The sequence below is a fragment of the Geosmithia morbida genome (genome assembly GCF_012550715.1).
Source record: "Geosmithia morbida isolate 1262 chromosome Unknown scaffold_2, whole genome shotgun sequence".
In the NCBI taxonomy this organism is placed as follows: Eukaryota; Fungi; Ascomycota; class Sordariomycetes; order Hypocreales; family Bionectriaceae; genus Geosmithia; species Geosmithia morbida.
Window position 1 is genome coordinate 2,208,791 of NW_023336189.1, and position 15,825 is coordinate 2,224,615.

At 52.2% G+C, this 15,825-nt stretch overlaps 5 protein-coding genes across 5 annotated transcripts; 3 read left to right on the forward strand and 2 right to left on the reverse strand.

The window, feature by feature from the left end:
- Nucleotides 1-258: 258 nt before the first annotated feature.
- GMORB2_4322 (hexosaminidase) lies at nucleotides 259-2,415 on the reverse strand (the record flags this gene model as incomplete). Its single annotated transcript, XM_035466297.1, has 2 exons — nucleotides 259-1,521; nucleotides 1,582-2,415. 2 exons carry the CDS (start codon nucleotides 2,413-2,415, stop codon nucleotides 259-261), a joined length of 2,097 nt encoding a protein of 698 aa, XP_035324134.1.
- Nucleotides 2,416-3,225: 810 nt separating this feature from the next.
- Nucleotides 3,226-4,017, forward strand: GMORB2_4323 (Protein N-acetyltransferase, RimJ/RimL family; the record flags this gene model as incomplete). The annotated part of the gene is made up of 2 exons (XM_035466298.1): nucleotides 3,226-3,749; nucleotides 3,855-4,017. 2 exons carry the CDS (start codon nucleotides 3,226-3,228, stop codon nucleotides 4,015-4,017), a joined length of 687 nt encoding a protein of 228 aa, XP_035324135.1.
- Nucleotides 4,018-4,188: 171 nt separating this feature from the next.
- Nucleotides 4,189-5,820, reverse strand: GMORB2_4324 (Major Facilitator Superfamily; the record flags this gene model as incomplete). The annotated part of the gene is made up of 3 exons (XM_035466299.1): nucleotides 4,189-5,198; nucleotides 5,266-5,550; nucleotides 5,625-5,820. 3 exons carry the CDS (start codon nucleotides 5,818-5,820, stop codon nucleotides 4,189-4,191), a joined length of 1,491 nt encoding a protein of 496 aa, XP_035324136.1.
- A 2,386-nt stretch (nucleotides 5,821-8,206) lies between these two features.
- On the forward strand, nucleotides 8,207-10,216 carry GMORB2_4325 (uncharacterized protein; the record flags this gene model as incomplete). The annotated part of the gene is made up of 2 exons (XM_035466300.1): nucleotides 8,207-9,703; nucleotides 9,776-10,216. 2 exons carry the CDS (start codon nucleotides 8,207-8,209, stop codon nucleotides 10,214-10,216), a joined length of 1,938 nt encoding a protein of 645 aa, XP_035324137.1.
- Nucleotides 10,217-12,975: 2,759 nt separating this feature from the next.
- GMORB2_4326 (putative arabinose efflux permease, MFS family) lies at nucleotides 12,976-15,033 on the forward strand (the record flags this gene model as incomplete). Its single annotated transcript, XM_035466301.1, has 3 exons — nucleotides 12,976-13,077; nucleotides 13,526-13,638; nucleotides 13,728-15,033. 3 exons carry the CDS (start codon nucleotides 12,976-12,978, stop codon nucleotides 15,031-15,033), a joined length of 1,521 nt encoding a protein of 506 aa, XP_035324138.1.
- Between the last annotated feature and the right edge of the window lie 792 nt (nucleotides 15,034-15,825).

The window sequence follows — 15,825 nt, forward strand, 5'->3', positions numbered from 1 at the left end:
CTTGAGGCCACTTATATACACACCACATATCAACGTGACAAGTAGAGACGATGAAGTAGCAGTACCGAAGGTGGTAGCACTGCGACCCCTTTCAAGAGTTGAGGTTTCGACTGATGTGTAGTAGTACAGTACAGGATTCTCGTTGCGTCCAGAACGATTCAGATGTGTAGATTGTGTATATTTGGTCGCCATTGTGTATATACGACTGACCACCACTTGCCACTACTAATACTACTGCTGCTGCTTCTGCTGCTACTGTTATCCAGACCACTTCTCTAACCGCCTGGCCTCATCCTTGACCTCCAACTCTGTCAAATCGCCATCGACCTGCTCCAGCGGCGCTACAAATGCCATCTGGCTCCAACTGAAGAGCGTGTTCCTCCCGCCATAGACAAATACCTCGTATCTCCCCGCCAGATTCCCATCGACCCAGACCACACTGCCGTGCTGCACATCCGTCGCAATCGTCAGGTCAACCGGCGTCTTGACATGCACTTCCTCGTGCGTAGACGTCGTGTTGTCCCATATACGACCTGGATTGCCCGGGTCCAGTACCAGCGCTTCGCTCGGTGTGACAGATCGGAGCGGGTACTCGTATCCGTCCGAGTTGAAGACCAGCCGTCCCTCGGCGTCGAGAGAGAGGGTCACGTCGCTGCTCGACAGTGTGAACGGGCCGTCGGCCTTGATATTGAGGGTGTAGTTCATGCCTTTGCTTCCATGTCCTAGCTTCACCGTCTTGGCATGGTGAGGGCTGCGCTTCCATGAGATCGGTCCTGTTGAACGATCCAGGTTCTGGGCCGGTGCAAGCGTCGAGAAGAAGTCAATTGTGGGCGAGATAGTATCGGCGTCCACTTGTGGTCCGCGGGTTCCCGTCCAGGCGCGTGCTCCGACAAGGGGGATGCCCCTTCTCATGGCGTAGTACATCTCCAGCTGAGTCGACGCGTCGGGTCCATTGTCGTTCCAGGCAGCCATGATTGCGCCGCCATTCAGCGGCTCGGTGTCATTCAGCTGCATGCTGGCATTGACGTTGTTGAAGTCGGCAGGTGTCCACTGCCAGCCAGGCTTGTCGGCAAAGTTGAGGATACGCGACTCATTGAAGAACTGCGGGTAAGTCGCCGGCAGGATGGGCGTGTGGTCGTTCTTGATGCTCATGTAGGCCCACCAGTCGTGCGAGTTGAGGACGTGGTAGCCTTTGTCCACCAGGTCAACCGGGTCCGTCTGAGTGTACTGCCAGTGCTGGATGGTGACGTCGGTGGTGATGCTGACATTGTGGACAGGAGGGTCCATGTACGTTCCCCAGATGCGTGTACGTTTGTCGCCGGTTTTTCTGAGGAAATCTGACATCTCATTGACAAAACCAATGTAGTCGTCCGCCAGGGCAGCGTCATACTCATCCGCACCAACGTGCACCTCTTTTGTCTCGAACCAGGGGAGGAACTCTGCCCAGATGCGCTTGACGGTGGGTATCGTCTCCGGGTGGGAAAGGTTGAGCAGGTCGCGCTTGTCAAGGGACAGTTCAGGCTTCCATTTAGTCAGATACAGACAATGACCTGGTGCTTCAATCTCTGGGATCAGAGTAACCCCCCTTCTCGCGCAGTGGGATTGCACATCGGCAAACTCGTCGCGCGAGAGCGTCTCGTTCTCCCGGCCATGAACAATCCCACGCAGCGACTCGTCTTCGGGAAGCAGGGAGAAATGCGAGTAGACGTCTTGCCATGTGTCATTCTTCCCACGGTTGAGGGGGTAGTTGTCGCTGAGATGGTAGTGGAACTCGCTCATCTTGAAGAAGGAAGCGTAGCTGCACATTTCCTTGAGGAACGAGGGCTTATACCACTTGCGTCCGGCGTCAAACATGTAGCCGCGGGTGGAGTAGGCAGGGGCGTCAAGTGTTCGACCAGCAGGCAGCACCCCACTGTCTGTGGTGAGAAGCATCTGGAGGAATGTCCGTGTTCCCCACCACATGCCCCGTGAGCCGGTGCCGCTGATGGAAATGCCATGGGGTGATATGTCGAGAGAGTATCCTTCCGATGTGGGCGTTCCATCCTGGTAGATCATGTCTGCCCTATCTCCTGTATAATTTCCGAGAAGAATGGCTCCGTTGGCCTTGTCAATTTCGGGAAGGGAGTCGACAATGGTCAGGGTCCAGTTGACCCCCGTGATCTGAGCGAGGTCATCTTGAAATGTCTGGGCAAAGTCGTGGGCCGTGGGTGGAATGAGAGTGAGCCCATCAGCGTCGCGGTGGGGAGCAAAGGTTGAGTCGAGATAGATTGTTTGACAGCTGCGTTTGGGAGACCAACCATGGTGGTGGTCCTTGTGGGACTGGGGCTTATCTATGACGGCAGGCGGTAATATCAAGAGCTGAGCCGATGCCAGGGAGCAGAGGAGCGCAGTGATAATAATGATGGCTCTGGACATGATTGCCAATTGACGTGACCAGTGCTCACATCTGTATCACGAGATCAGAAAAGATGACAGACAGATATGGGGTTCCCAGGTGCATGTATTTGTATCGGCATAGTACAGTGTACTAATGCGATAGAAATGGCCGGATGTAGGTTGAATGTAACCAGCCATGGCCCATGGTTGCAACGTGGGTTCTTGGCATGTTATTAGAGTAGGTAGTTTATCATGTAGATCAGGGATTTAATCTCGGAATCGCGATAAACAGTGAAAGAAGATGGGGTTTGGTGATTTACCCTATCGATCAGTGGGGAAGGAGCAGTCCGACCTCGCTTGCTCTTTCCTCGTCTTCCATAATCCGATCGGTTCATCTTCATCTTCCCAACTCGGCCGTCACCCGGTGTGAAAGTATGAAGCAGACTGGTCGGTGGTCAATCGACAAACACCCCTCATAATGGCATGATGGCACAACGGCAGTGCAAACGATGCATCAATCCTGCACGACTTTGTTCCTCTGTGCGAATACTGCCATTGCGCTCGTAGCAGACAAAGGCACTATGGTGTGCCGAGTGACTCACTGCTATGCCTCGTCAGTCAAGTCTGCGCACCCATGCGTAAGCCGGCTTGCATCCGACGGGAGATATCCGTCGGCGAGCTACATGATATGAATATCATCAATATCCGGCCAGAGTGAACAGCTACATATTCCAGGCCGAACAATGCAAAAAATTAGCCCCCGTCACCCCCATCAGTAAATAATGCCATCACACCCCAGGCAGCACATATTAGTACACCAGGCCAGAACAGACACCACCTCTGACGAAGATGCCAATCCCCGCCCCTCCCCCCGGGGACATCGCCCCCTCCACCCCAGCTACACCGCCGCAACGGACCACCATCCTAGGACGTCACGTCGCTCTCGAACCCATCTCGCCAGCCCACTCACCCAGCCTCTTTGCAAACCTGGGTGGTGAATCCAACGCCTCACTGTGGACCTACATCCCCGGCGCTGAAGCGCCTGCTACCCAGGAAGAGATGGACGCCATGGTGAGCGGGTGGGTTGCCTCGTCTGATCCACACTTCTACGCCGTCGTGGTGGATGGCGAGGCTCTCGGCACGCTGGCGTACCTGGCCATCGTCCCTGACCATCGACGCATAGAGCTCGGCTTCGTCGTGCTGGGGACGAAGCTGCAGAAGACAAGGGCTGCCACGGAGGCCTTCTACCTGATCCTCAGACAACCCTTTGAGCAGTGGGGTTATGACAGGCTCGAGTGGAAGGCCAATTCATTCAACAAGCCGAGTCTGGCTGCTGCCGGAAGGCTGGGCTTTGTCTACGAGGGGACCTTCAGGTTGGTAACCTTTTACTGCTCTTCTTCATCCTTCCTTCCCTCCCCTCTCGTATCCCTTCTTTTTTTTCTTCCGCCGGACAGGATGATGGACTGATGTGCACATAGAAAACACATCATCACAAAAGGTCATCGACGTGATACAGTTTGGTTCAGCATCACAGATGACGAGTGGCCTCTTGTTAAAAAGGGTCTGGTGTCGTGGCTTGATGACGCCAACTTTGATGATGAGGGAAGGCAGAGGCGTAGTCTGAAAGAGTACAGGTCTTGAAATGGCCACTTTTCCAATTAATGAACGCGCAGGGTATATTTATATACATACATATATATATATATATATATATACCATGACCATCAGCATCGTCCGTATCACCATTTTTGTCTTGTCAAACCAAGGAAAAAAATAAAGTAAAATAGAGAAACACACCCCCAGGCCACCCGCCTACAGCAGATACCTGTAATCAGGAGACATGTCTCCCATCTCCGTCTTTTCCTCTTCCGTCAACCCCCGCTCATTTGCCGTCTCGGCAGCTCGAGACTTATTCTGCAGATAACATGCGGCCGCGTACACGCAACTGGCGACGACGCTGAGAAGGGTGAAGGAGATACAGATGCTGTATCCGGACGTGTACTTGGGCGCATCGTCTGGGAGGAAGGCAAATACTGAAATAAAACCGCCAATGTTTCCGAATCCGACCTGCCATGCGGACCCGACAGACCGACGATGGTGGCCTCCCAGGTTCATGTTGAACCAGCATACGACAATGGGCATGGCCGTGTAAGCACCCATGGCCACGAGGAACAGTGCCGTGTACTGCACCTTGGTTTTGTCGTGAATGCCGAGGAGGATGGCGAAGCCGACAACGGTCACAAGTAGACCGAAGATGGCGAAGCCGAAGCGGTGGCGCGTCTTGTCCGAAGCAAATGCGACAATCATGGAAAAGGCGAATGACGCGGCCCAGGGAGGCACACTGTACAGCTGCGTCTCGATGGCCCCGTAGCCGTAGCCCTTGATGATGCCGGGGGCAAAGTAGGCGTAGCTGTAGGCAGGGACGATAAGTCCCATGTACATGATGCCACCCACAATCACCTTGTAGTCCTTGAAGACGCGGCCCACGTCGCGCAGGGTGATGCGCCTTTCCCGGGCAGAGTTTCCCTGGTCCACGCGTAGCCGGGCCGACACATAGGCCTTTTCGTCTGCCTTGAGCCACTTGCTCTCTTCCGGGAAGTCGGGCAGCAGGAACCAAAAGATGATGCCAATCACCAGCGTCACGGCACCCTCGAGGATGAAGATCCACCGCCAGCCCGAGTAGCCTCGCATGCCGTCCATTTTCCCGATCGCGGCGGCCAGAAGACCACCAAAGGCGCCAGCCAGGGTCGTGCTGTTAAAGAAGAAGGAGTAGCGGCGCTGGGCCTCATGTCGCCTATACCACATGCCAATAAGGTAGAAGGCTATTTTACTCAACGGTCAGTCACATGCCAAGCATCGGAGGGCAGCATCTGAGGAAAAAGAGCTCACCTCCAGGAAACATGCCCGTCTCGAAGACACCAAGAAAAAAGCGCGTGGCAAGCAGCCCGCTGTAGTTCTGGACCAGACCCTGCAATAGAGTGACGAGGCCAAACATGAACATGTTGATGGAGAGCCAGACAGAAGGGCGGAACTTTTTCAGAAGAATGTTGGAGGGAATCTCAAACAAGACATAGGGGACGAAGAAGATAACTAGAGCCGTGTTGTACTCGTGGTTGGCGAGGCCTAGCTCCTCAGCCATGCCAAAGACGTTGGCATTGGCAATGTTGACACGATCTGGGATTAAGTGTAAGTGTTCGTTTCGTTTGATTATCGTACGTGTCAGTCTTCTCTATAGACAGGTAACTCACCAAGAAAAGCCCAGAGATACATGATGCAAAGAAAAGGCACGACATGACTGTCAATCTTCCAGAGCAGCTTCCTGTCAGTTGTATGCGACGGACACGCGACGTCCGATGGACTCTCATTGCCATCATTGCTGCTGTCGCGGGCGCTGGCGGCAGGCGAGTTAAGCCCATGAGTGCCGTCCTTCTCGTTCCCAGACATGGCGTGTGAAAGTATGCGCACCAGCGGTCTACTGAGAAGGGCAGTGTGTGGTTGTCAGTCCCTTTCGATCGAGGGGAGGGAAACAGGCCGTGTTTTTATTATCCCACAGTACAGGTCCAATGCTGGGGTAGCAGAAAGAAGAAGGAAAGAGGAGGAGAAGAAGAAGAAGAAGAAAAAGGGAAAGATGGAAAGTAAAGGTAAGACAGAGTAGGATTCCAGGGACACACTCAATTATTAATGGCGGCCAACCCAATTCAACGGTTCTGCCATGACGATTGAGTATTGGTGCGTAAAGTCCGTACGACCAAGTCTTACAGGCCCGCCGAGTTCGGACGTCCCCAGGGTGCTTGTCAAGAATGTAAGGGAAAAAAAGATAGAGTCGCGGCCCGGCGTTTGCCAGTTTGGTGGGACTAGGTCCATCCGGTATAGGGATTTCGGGAGAGAAGCAAAAGGGCCGAGAAAATGAGGAAAAAAAAATTGATGAGTATGTAAAAGGAACTTGGGCCAAGACAGGGGCATATTGCACCAATCAGTATCACAATAATAACAAAAGGGAGGGGACTGCGTACTGCACCTTCCGTAGATCGGCACCTTGCTCTTTCCTCCGCTCGGTGACTGCTCATTTTGCCATTTTTCAGTCTGTCGCTCTTTCCCTCTTTCACCTCCTACCCCCGCATTCTCAACACCACTAGAGCCCGATTTGGTCTAGTTCCGCGGTGCTTGGGCTGCCCAGCCTACAAGCATGTAACGATTATACGGAGTATGAGTATAGTTAACTGCTAATAGCCGTAGGTGCGGATATAAACTGGTACTAGTGGAAATATGGCATCTTTCCAATGCCGAGAAGTATGTACGAGGAGATTTTTGACGACCGCAGATGGACAATCTGGGTAGGCAGGCGCGTAGATGGACGAATTGCTGGGCAGGAGTCGCCTGTCTTCACGTTGTCGTAGCTGGTGTGCTGGTGGCACTTACCCCGCGGATGGTGACGCGGGGAAGGATCTGAGCTTCGGCAGCTACGAGCCGCGGGCGTTGCCAAGTACGTGAGGGGCGGTAGGCACCGTATGCACTCTCTATCTCTTGGTAATACCAGAAGCTGAGGCCGGTATTGTCGAAAAGATGTATTATGTCGAGAAAGCTGCAATCACAGGTAAATGCGTATGCAGGTACCTAGGATGCACTGCGAGCAATACTACACGGCGTGATACGTGCGATGCGCAGCTGCATACATTCTCAGCTGCCAATTTACGCTCGTAGTTTCGAGACATCACAAAGGCAGGAGCTTCCTCCTTAGACCCCTGACGTTCACTCTATTATTGTGTCTCCTGCTGTGGCGTTAGGCGTGTATGCGTATGGCGTTGTGGCTGCATACACTACCCTGACATCATTCACGCCCCGCGTCAGTCAGTAATACATACCTATGCCAAAACAAAACCACTAGCAAACATACTCCTATCCGTTCACTCCTCAGAGGCGATGCCCGTTCATTTCTTGATGTCTTCAGTAACATGAAATGATCCACGGTTGGAAGCCGAGAAACCACTACCCGTCTCAGCTTCTCCTCGAACGTGACCGCCTTGTCTATCTGACGCGCCAAATAGTATGTCATCGAGAACAGCCAAAAAGAAGCAGCACCAAGTGAACGCTGAAAAATCTTGAGAAGAAAAACACCCAGGTTCACAAAAGAAAAAAACTCAAAAGAAGCCTGTTTGCGTCTCATATTTACCGACAGAGCCATCTTCACTGTCCTTCCCAGTACCATACGAACGCCAACCGCTCTGGTAGCTGATGTCGTTCAGGCTCAACTCACCTCGTCCCGAGTTTTCTCACCTTGTTCACATAATAAATGGACAGCCCCACTTTAACAGATATTAGACATTTCGCATTGGGAATATCATGGCATCCTGTGAATATAAGGGCAAGTCCTTGCTCTTTCTCCTTTCTCCTCTCTCCTCCCATGATCTTTCACTCACAGCCCCACATTCACATTCACAATCCCCCTGGCTGCAGCTACCTTGAACACACTCGGCCTCTCCAGTCATAGACGTTTTTTTCCCTCTTCCTCTGCTTTCTCTAAACATATTACCCCCATTCTCTTCCGGCCAAAAGGATGGGCTCCTCCTTCACACCTGAGGAGGAGGTTCAATTCCACTGCTGGGACTGGCAAAATGTCTCGAACCTCTCTTTCGACCTGAAAGATGACTTGAAAGAAACGCCATTTGACTTCACGTCGCATTCTCATGAGCACAGAGGGGGCTCGGTAGAAGCAATCGAGCCTCCATACACCACTGCTTCTTCCGAGCCCGAGAGGTCACACAACGTTTCTCCCTCCAAATACACCCAGAACGTGGCACGACTATCACCCGAGAATATCCAAGGCTCTGCTATGCCCTCTGAGACCAATGAGCATCAGTTTCTTGATAAGCTGTCCTACAGGCTTGAACAGCCAGTCCAGCATCAACTGTCGAAATGGGAGGCTGAACTGACGGCGGGTAAGCTCGAGGACGAAGCAAACTACATTACCCGCAACTTCGACTGCCTGCCAGATGCCGTTCCGAACGTCATTCCAAATTCCACGCATAGTTCCGCGCAGAATGCCATGCAGAGCGCCATGAAGAATGCGGTGCAGACTGCCCGGCCCTGGGACCCGACCAATATCTCGAGCCAAGACGTAAGCTGGTCTTCAGAAGACTTCACTCACCAGATGCAGCCCGGTACCCAGCACGGCACCCAGAACGGCAGCCTCCATATGGGTACGGAAACGCTGCACAACATGCCGCAGACCCCCACCCACTACACCCATTACCACGCGGCCAGCATGATGACTCCCCAGCCCACCCCTGGGTTCTCAGTCTCCAACATGGGAACTCCTCCGGGAGCCGCCATCCCATTTGGGGAATACCTCTGCGACAATATCACAGGGGCCAATGCACATTTTCTGCAGACACCCAGGGGGCGTCTAGTCTCCAACAAGCTCCCGAGGACGCCACCAAACCCGAAGCGCAGCATCAGCCCTGAGAGCCCAGTTATGTCGGTGGTGACCAATGCCAGTCCGAGCCAACCCATAGTGGGCAACTCCACCCCACCTACGTCGCAGCCGATGGTTAAGAAGACGCGCACCGAATCCGTTCCCATCGACAACGACAGCACTTGTCTCCAGCCGGTGCAACACCAAAATCTCCATGTTTCGTTCTTGATGGAGCCAGGCGAGAGCTACCAAGATCCGGAAGTGGAACGACACATGAAACTCGTTTTCAGCGCACCGCGTCGACGCACCAAGTCAGTGAACCTGGGAAGCCCAGCAGAAACGGCTGATCACAGAAACATGAAGGGACGTCCAGATAGCAATGAAGCGGCGTCTGCCGACGGTTTTATGTTCGCATCGTTCGATGATTGCAGGGCAGCTCTGTCACAGACCTGTAAGCTGTACCACAGGCCAGCCAAGGAGTGTACGAGCCCGAACAACGACGCGACTTTTCCTAAAAACGAAAAGGAGAAGAGGGCACTGGCGCACCTCATATTTCGATCCATGACAGACTGGAGCAATTACATTGAGTGGATGCAGGTGGCGCCCAAAGAGGTACGAGATATACACTCGGATATTCTGCTAGATCGGATGAAGAACCGCGAAGAGGCCAACCAGGCAGCCAGAAGGGAAGCCGTGATTTCTGGCAGGACCAACAACGGCAGGCCAAGCGCCAACGCCGATGAAAACGCCAACGTGGCTGAAGTGAAGAGCATGAATATGCTCTACCTCCGCGATCTCATTCCACCCGGTCACATCCGCGAGCAGAACTACATGCGGGACCTGCCACATCAGCACCACGTCGTGCTAGGAAGGGTGATGAATTCGTTCGCGGCATCCAGCATTTCGTGGCTCCTGGTCGAGGCGGCCATTCGCGCCCAGAAGGGCGACTCGCAGAGCCGGCCCTGGACACACAACGACGGGTCATAGGAGAGCCACAGGTCGCTGTTTGAAAGGGTCGACACTATTGCTGCGGTGCTGCGCTTCTCCAAGCAGCTACTCAAGTCGGCCATGACGTTTGGCGACGGGTGGATTCAGAGGCTGGCCAACAATCCTGGGGCTGAGCTGAATGGGAAGCTGGACAATATGAGGTGTAACCTTAGGAAGAGTAAGAGGAATGCGGGAGATGGTGGCTCCGGTAATTCCGGTGCCAAAACTAGCACGAGGGCTGGTACCAGTGGTCCTCGCCCTGGTCCCAGACCTAGCTCTAACACTGGTGCCGCCAGCTCTGGTTCTGACTCTAGATTTGGTGCTATCGGTGCTGTGCTTGACGGTGTTGTAAGTGCTAGGGATCTCACCGAGGACGTTGGGGACGATGGAGGTGATCTTCCTGACTTTGACGAGATGGATTGGAAAAGGGTCAGTGAGTGAGTGGAGAAACTAAGAGCATCTATTTCCTGTCCCCACAACTGTGGCTTTCTTTTGTCCTTTCCTGAAATTTTCTTTATTTCTCATCTTATCCCGTGTTCTGTCTTATTTTGTAGGATATCAGCTGGAACTGGAGTCCGAACTCGAACTAGAACTAAACATGTACGATGCTCGATGCTCGATGCTCGATGAGGGTTATTAACGATGTGGCGACGATGTATGGAGGAGGGCTTACGAAAGCTGCCCTGTGGATCTCAAAGGATATTTTATCCTCTCACTTTCTTTAAGGGCATTTCGATCATTTACTTGAATTACTTTGCATATATAATACGATAGATCCACTTGATAAGGCGGTTGCTCTATATGCAATTTACGATCTTATTGAGCAACAGAAGCCGTCTTGTCAGTTTGGTAGTAATATTCAATATCAGCCACCCTACACTAGAACACGGAAATATGACGATGTATTACCCTGTGAAGTTTATATATATATATGTATAATTCGTCAGGACACACAAGGTTCCTATTGCCTTGATATTTTTCCTGTATGACAAAGCAATCACAAATTCAACGAAACTTAAAGAAACCTGAGGGGGTTGTTGGTCTTGATAACCCTGACAGCCACTAGATTTCAAAAAAATTTAAGGGGTCACAGGTTATACTCCTACAGATTTGATATCAACTCCCAGAACTGACATTATCAGGTACACCATCACAACATAACACCTCGGAGGTCGTTGTTCAGAGACTAGTGGCAGCCGTTATAGCCGTTGATATAGCAGCCTAGTCACCGAAAGATCTGGGGAGAGAAGGAGAACCTACGTTTGCGCGTCTATCGGATCTCATCTTCCACAGACGTGGAAGAGCACATGGCTATGCCAGGATCGACATGGCCATCAGAAAAGCCATCTGGACCACAAGATGCATCTCCGCGCCAGGATGATGATACACGATCACTATCTTCGATACACGATATCCTTCTAAATAACACCGGCCAACGGCTCTGCGTCAAGCCGCTGCACTGGACACCCAAGCATCTCCGAGCGCTGAACATGGAATTTGTTCCGTGCAAAGGTGTACCAGAAGAGCCACGGAATGGCACCAAGGAAGACGAAGAAGAGGCCCAGGAAGGCGGATGTCCTTCTCCTGCGAGGAAGCATCTCACAGAGGATCAACTCACCAATTGTGTCCGTCGACGGGACTCGGCTATCCATGATGTACTATGGGATCCTGTTCAGGACAAACAATATAGAGCTATTGACTCTATGGCTGATATGATCTGCGAACACAGATTCTATCATGACCTAAAGTATGTTCCGTTTCGTCCTCCCCCCCTCCCTCTCTCTTGTCACGATATCCCCTTCTATGAAGCACCACATACAGCTGACTAGGAATCCTACTGACCATCACAGGACCGTCAAACTACCCCTCTATTACTGCAGGACCCGAATAAGTGATCTGAAGACAAACCTACTATTCTCTTGTGCTTGGGAAAATACACCTAACTGCCTTGCATACATCTATCTCGACGACATGATTAGTCAACGGGCGTGGTCCCTCGAGCAGGATGGCTGGAAGGGGGGTTGGGCGAATCTCACCACATGCACCAGAAGGGGTTACACACCTCTTGTAAGGCCGGTTGACGCCGTCCATGACGCGTACATTGCTGCTGTTCTGATAGCTTTGGCGCAGGGGATCCAACGCCAGACTTCTGATAGGGAGAGTTACAAGGCACGTTTTTACTGTTCACGAGAGTACTAGATGTTGAATGAAGAAGAAAAGATGAGGAGAAAGAGGAGAAGAGAAATAATACTGACACGGTGGAAACAAAACAGGCTTTTGTCTGGGCATCGGCTCCCAGGACACACTACCTCTACACGGCCGACATCCCACTCCAGTTCCTTCGTCGTTTGGACAGACCCTCGCTGAGGTCTGTGGCCGAGAGGGTGCCTATAGACTATTATACACTGCCGAGTAGTGAGCCGAGGGAGATCACCAGGGCTCTCAGCTGGGCGAGGAGGGAGTTGCGAAGGAGCTATTGCGGTAGTGGCAATGATGCAGCAATGTTATAGAGGAAAGGGAATGTTATACCACGGGTCAGGCGCTCTGTATTGTCTATTTACGCCTCCATTCTTCACCTCGGGCCGGCAAGAGGTCTGTGTAGATGCGGGCTTCGATGGAGCGGGTTAGATGGAGCGGGACCATTTTGGTAGTCAAGAGTTATTGCATGTTTCCAATGTCCGTTGCCTGCCAAGAAAACAATAATCTGAGACACATCTACTCTGATTTCACAAGGGCATTTCGTAAGCTTGGTTTCGTGGTCTAGTTGGTCATGGCATCTCGTTAACATGAGTCCTCATAAGGCTTGTTTTTCCGAGAAGGTCCCCGGTTCAATCCCGGGCGAAACCAATCTTTTTGTTGTCTTTTTGCCTCTTTTACCATCTTGATTATCTTTTCTCCTCAATTAAATATAGAAAAACAAAAATTCGTTCCTTACCATTTAGTTTCATCTTTGCGCTCATCGTTAAAAGCACCATACCAAAAACGAAATGATAGATGAACATTGTGCTATTTTGTTGCCATTTCTTAAATATTATGTGCTCCGTCCGTACGATCAGGAATTCGCGAGACAGGAGCCATTTGTTGCACTTGCCTTGTGAGCCTCATCAATAAACCAACATAAACGTGACGTAACGGCACTATTCAACTTGGGAATTTTTCCATCTTCCATCCTCTCTTCTCTTCCGATATTGTCTCCCCCGATGGCTCCGACACACCAACACAGGAACCTTTTCGTTAATCACTATTTTCACCGACTGACAGTCGCCTGCGCCCTGCAGCAGTCGGCCGTTGACGTTGCGGAGGTCCATCTTTTGTGCCCCTCCCTCACCCCTCCCATCGACCGGCCGCTTTTTGGTTGGTGGGGCTGCAACTGACTGGTCGATTGCGTCCTGCATGTGCATATTAGACCATTCATCTTGAAAACGCGTGCGAGCAAGCTGTAGACAGTATATACTTTTCTCCTCCTTCTCTTTCGACTCTGGCATCTTTGTCTTCTCTTTGTTCGACTTCTTTATTTCTATTGCACAGCTTCTTGGTGAAATTCGAGTGGCAAAGGGGTCACAGAAAGAGACGGCATAGAGGGCATAAGAAAGAAGAAAAGAAAAGAGGGGGCAAAGAAGAAGAGAAGAGAAAAGAAGAGAAGAAAAAAGAAAGAAGGAGAACAGAGGAGAAGATCCAGGGAAAAGAAGGACAGACATGACTCTGACAAATACTGACAATGAGTCTCAACCTCTTCTTGCACCTATCGAGGAGGAGGAACCTCTGGATTTCAGCCCCGACGGCGATGTCGATAACCCGAGAGAATGGCCTGCCGCCTTTAAATGGACCCTGACAGTGGTCCTCACCATTCTGGCCTTTTCGGTGTATGTTTTCCCTCTTATTCTTCCTTGTTCACGGAGGCCCAGCAGTGTATGATACTCGTATTCAAGACTTACTGACTGGATCATGACAGCACCTTCAATTGCATGTCCCTGATCCCCGTGGCTGGCCGCATCGTCACGGACCTTGCAGGAGGTAAAGAAAACAAGAATGCCGCCGTCCTGCTCGTCACCATCTGGGAACTCGGCGAGGCTGCCGGCCCGCTTCTGATCGCACCTCTGTCCGAGACGATAGGCCGGTGGCCCGTCATGGTGGTGGCGAACGGACTGTTTGTCCTGTTCACAGTGTTTTCTGCCTCAGCCCCCTCGGTACCGCTATTTATCCTCTCCCGCGCCCTGATGGGCCTTGTCGTCTCGTCCAATGTGCTCAGCCCGGCCGTCATTGGCGACGTCTTCGACCCAGAGCGCCGCGGCTCGCCCATGAGCCTCGTCATGGTAGCGCCCATTGTCGGATCGGCACTCGGCCCTGCACTCGGTGGTGCCCTCTCGGAGTCGTACGGCTGGCGTGCCGTACTGTGGATCGCTGCCGCCATCTCGACAATCACGCAGGTACTCCTGCTCACGTGCTCGCGCGAAACATACAAGGTGGTGATTCTGCGTGTTCGGCAACTGGCCGACAGGAAAAGGGCGATTGATGCCGGTGAGACTGTCGTCGACAAGTTCGGCCTCGACAGCCGCAGCCAAAGGGCCAAGCTCCTCAGGTCCATTGTCCGACCGTTCGTCGTGTTTGGGTCGTCGGGCGTGCTCATGGCCCTGTCCTTCTTCGGGTCCGTCATTTTTGCCCAGATGTACAACATTAACACAACGCTGCCTGACATTCTGCAGGTGCGGTACGGTCTATCGCCCGTGATGACGGGCACGGCGCTCATCTCGGTCAGCATCGGATCCGTCTTCAGCGTCGGCGCGTGCAACCTCGGGCTGGACCGCATCTACGCGCACATGAAGGCATCAAACGCCGGCATCGGCCAGCCTGAGTTCCGTCTGCCCATTGTCGTCGTCGGCGCCCTGACACAACCGGTGGCCATTGCCCTGTACGGCTGGGCTGCCGAGCTTCTCCTGCCGCTTCCCGTCATGCTCTTTGCCACTGGTCTCCTGGGCGCGACGCTCATGCTGGGATTCCTGCCGCTGGCGTCGTACGTGGTCGATGCATTCGGGCTGTACTCTGCCAGCGCCATGACAGGCCTCATCGTATCGCGGTGTCTGGCGGGGACGTTTCTCCCGCTACTGACGACGCCGTTGGTTGACGGATTCGGGTATGGATGGGGGTTTACGGTGCTGGCCGTCTTCAACCTATGTCTGGCGCCTATACCGATGGCTATCCTGCGATACGGCCATGTCTGGAGGAAGCGTTGCGAGTATACGGCATGTGTTCATGATTAGAGGGGATGTAGCACGTGAGGCATCAAAACGCCAGCCATTGAAGTTCAGCCATGACTGTAACTAGACACGAACCCAACGTTGCATTTTGATATCATGAACTGATACAATAAGACGATTGATATGAAAAGAAAAAAAACACTGACATGCTTGATGCTACTACCTTGTGTCGATCACCAACAGCTTCCCATGGAGGTCTGGACAAGAATTGGATAAGTGTCCTTCTCGAGTCTTTGGGCCGGAAAGGAACGCGGTCAACCCCGGACTTCTATTCTTGTGCTTCATTCTGGCGACAACACACGGTGACCGGTAGACGTGAGTACAATGGTCTCCACCCGCTGGTACGTTTTGGATCGACGAGGGTGTGTCTCCGTGCTTTCTTCAAAGGAAAGGAAAGCTATGAGGTTATCTACAGAATCTACAGATGTGAGTGTGGCAGCAGGCTCTGGCTGCTGAGTCATAATACAATCTTGGATGCCACATTCTGCTAATACTACTCCGTACTACGTGTACATATTATATCGTACGTGCACGGCGTCTATCTGTATTCTGTATTATTATTACATGAGATAATGTTGATTAGGAGAGTTCTGTACATGGTCGTAGGCGTAATCAATGGAACCACTATGGGCTATGATTGCCTATACGTATATATATGGGTAGAATTCTTGTGGCTATCTACAGATTATGGCCTGCGAAATTTCGAATCTGACATGCATGAGTTCAACAAGTTCCGAAAGTCTCGTCCTGCAGACACAAAAAGACCATGATGCACGTAAGACTGGCGGAGACGGG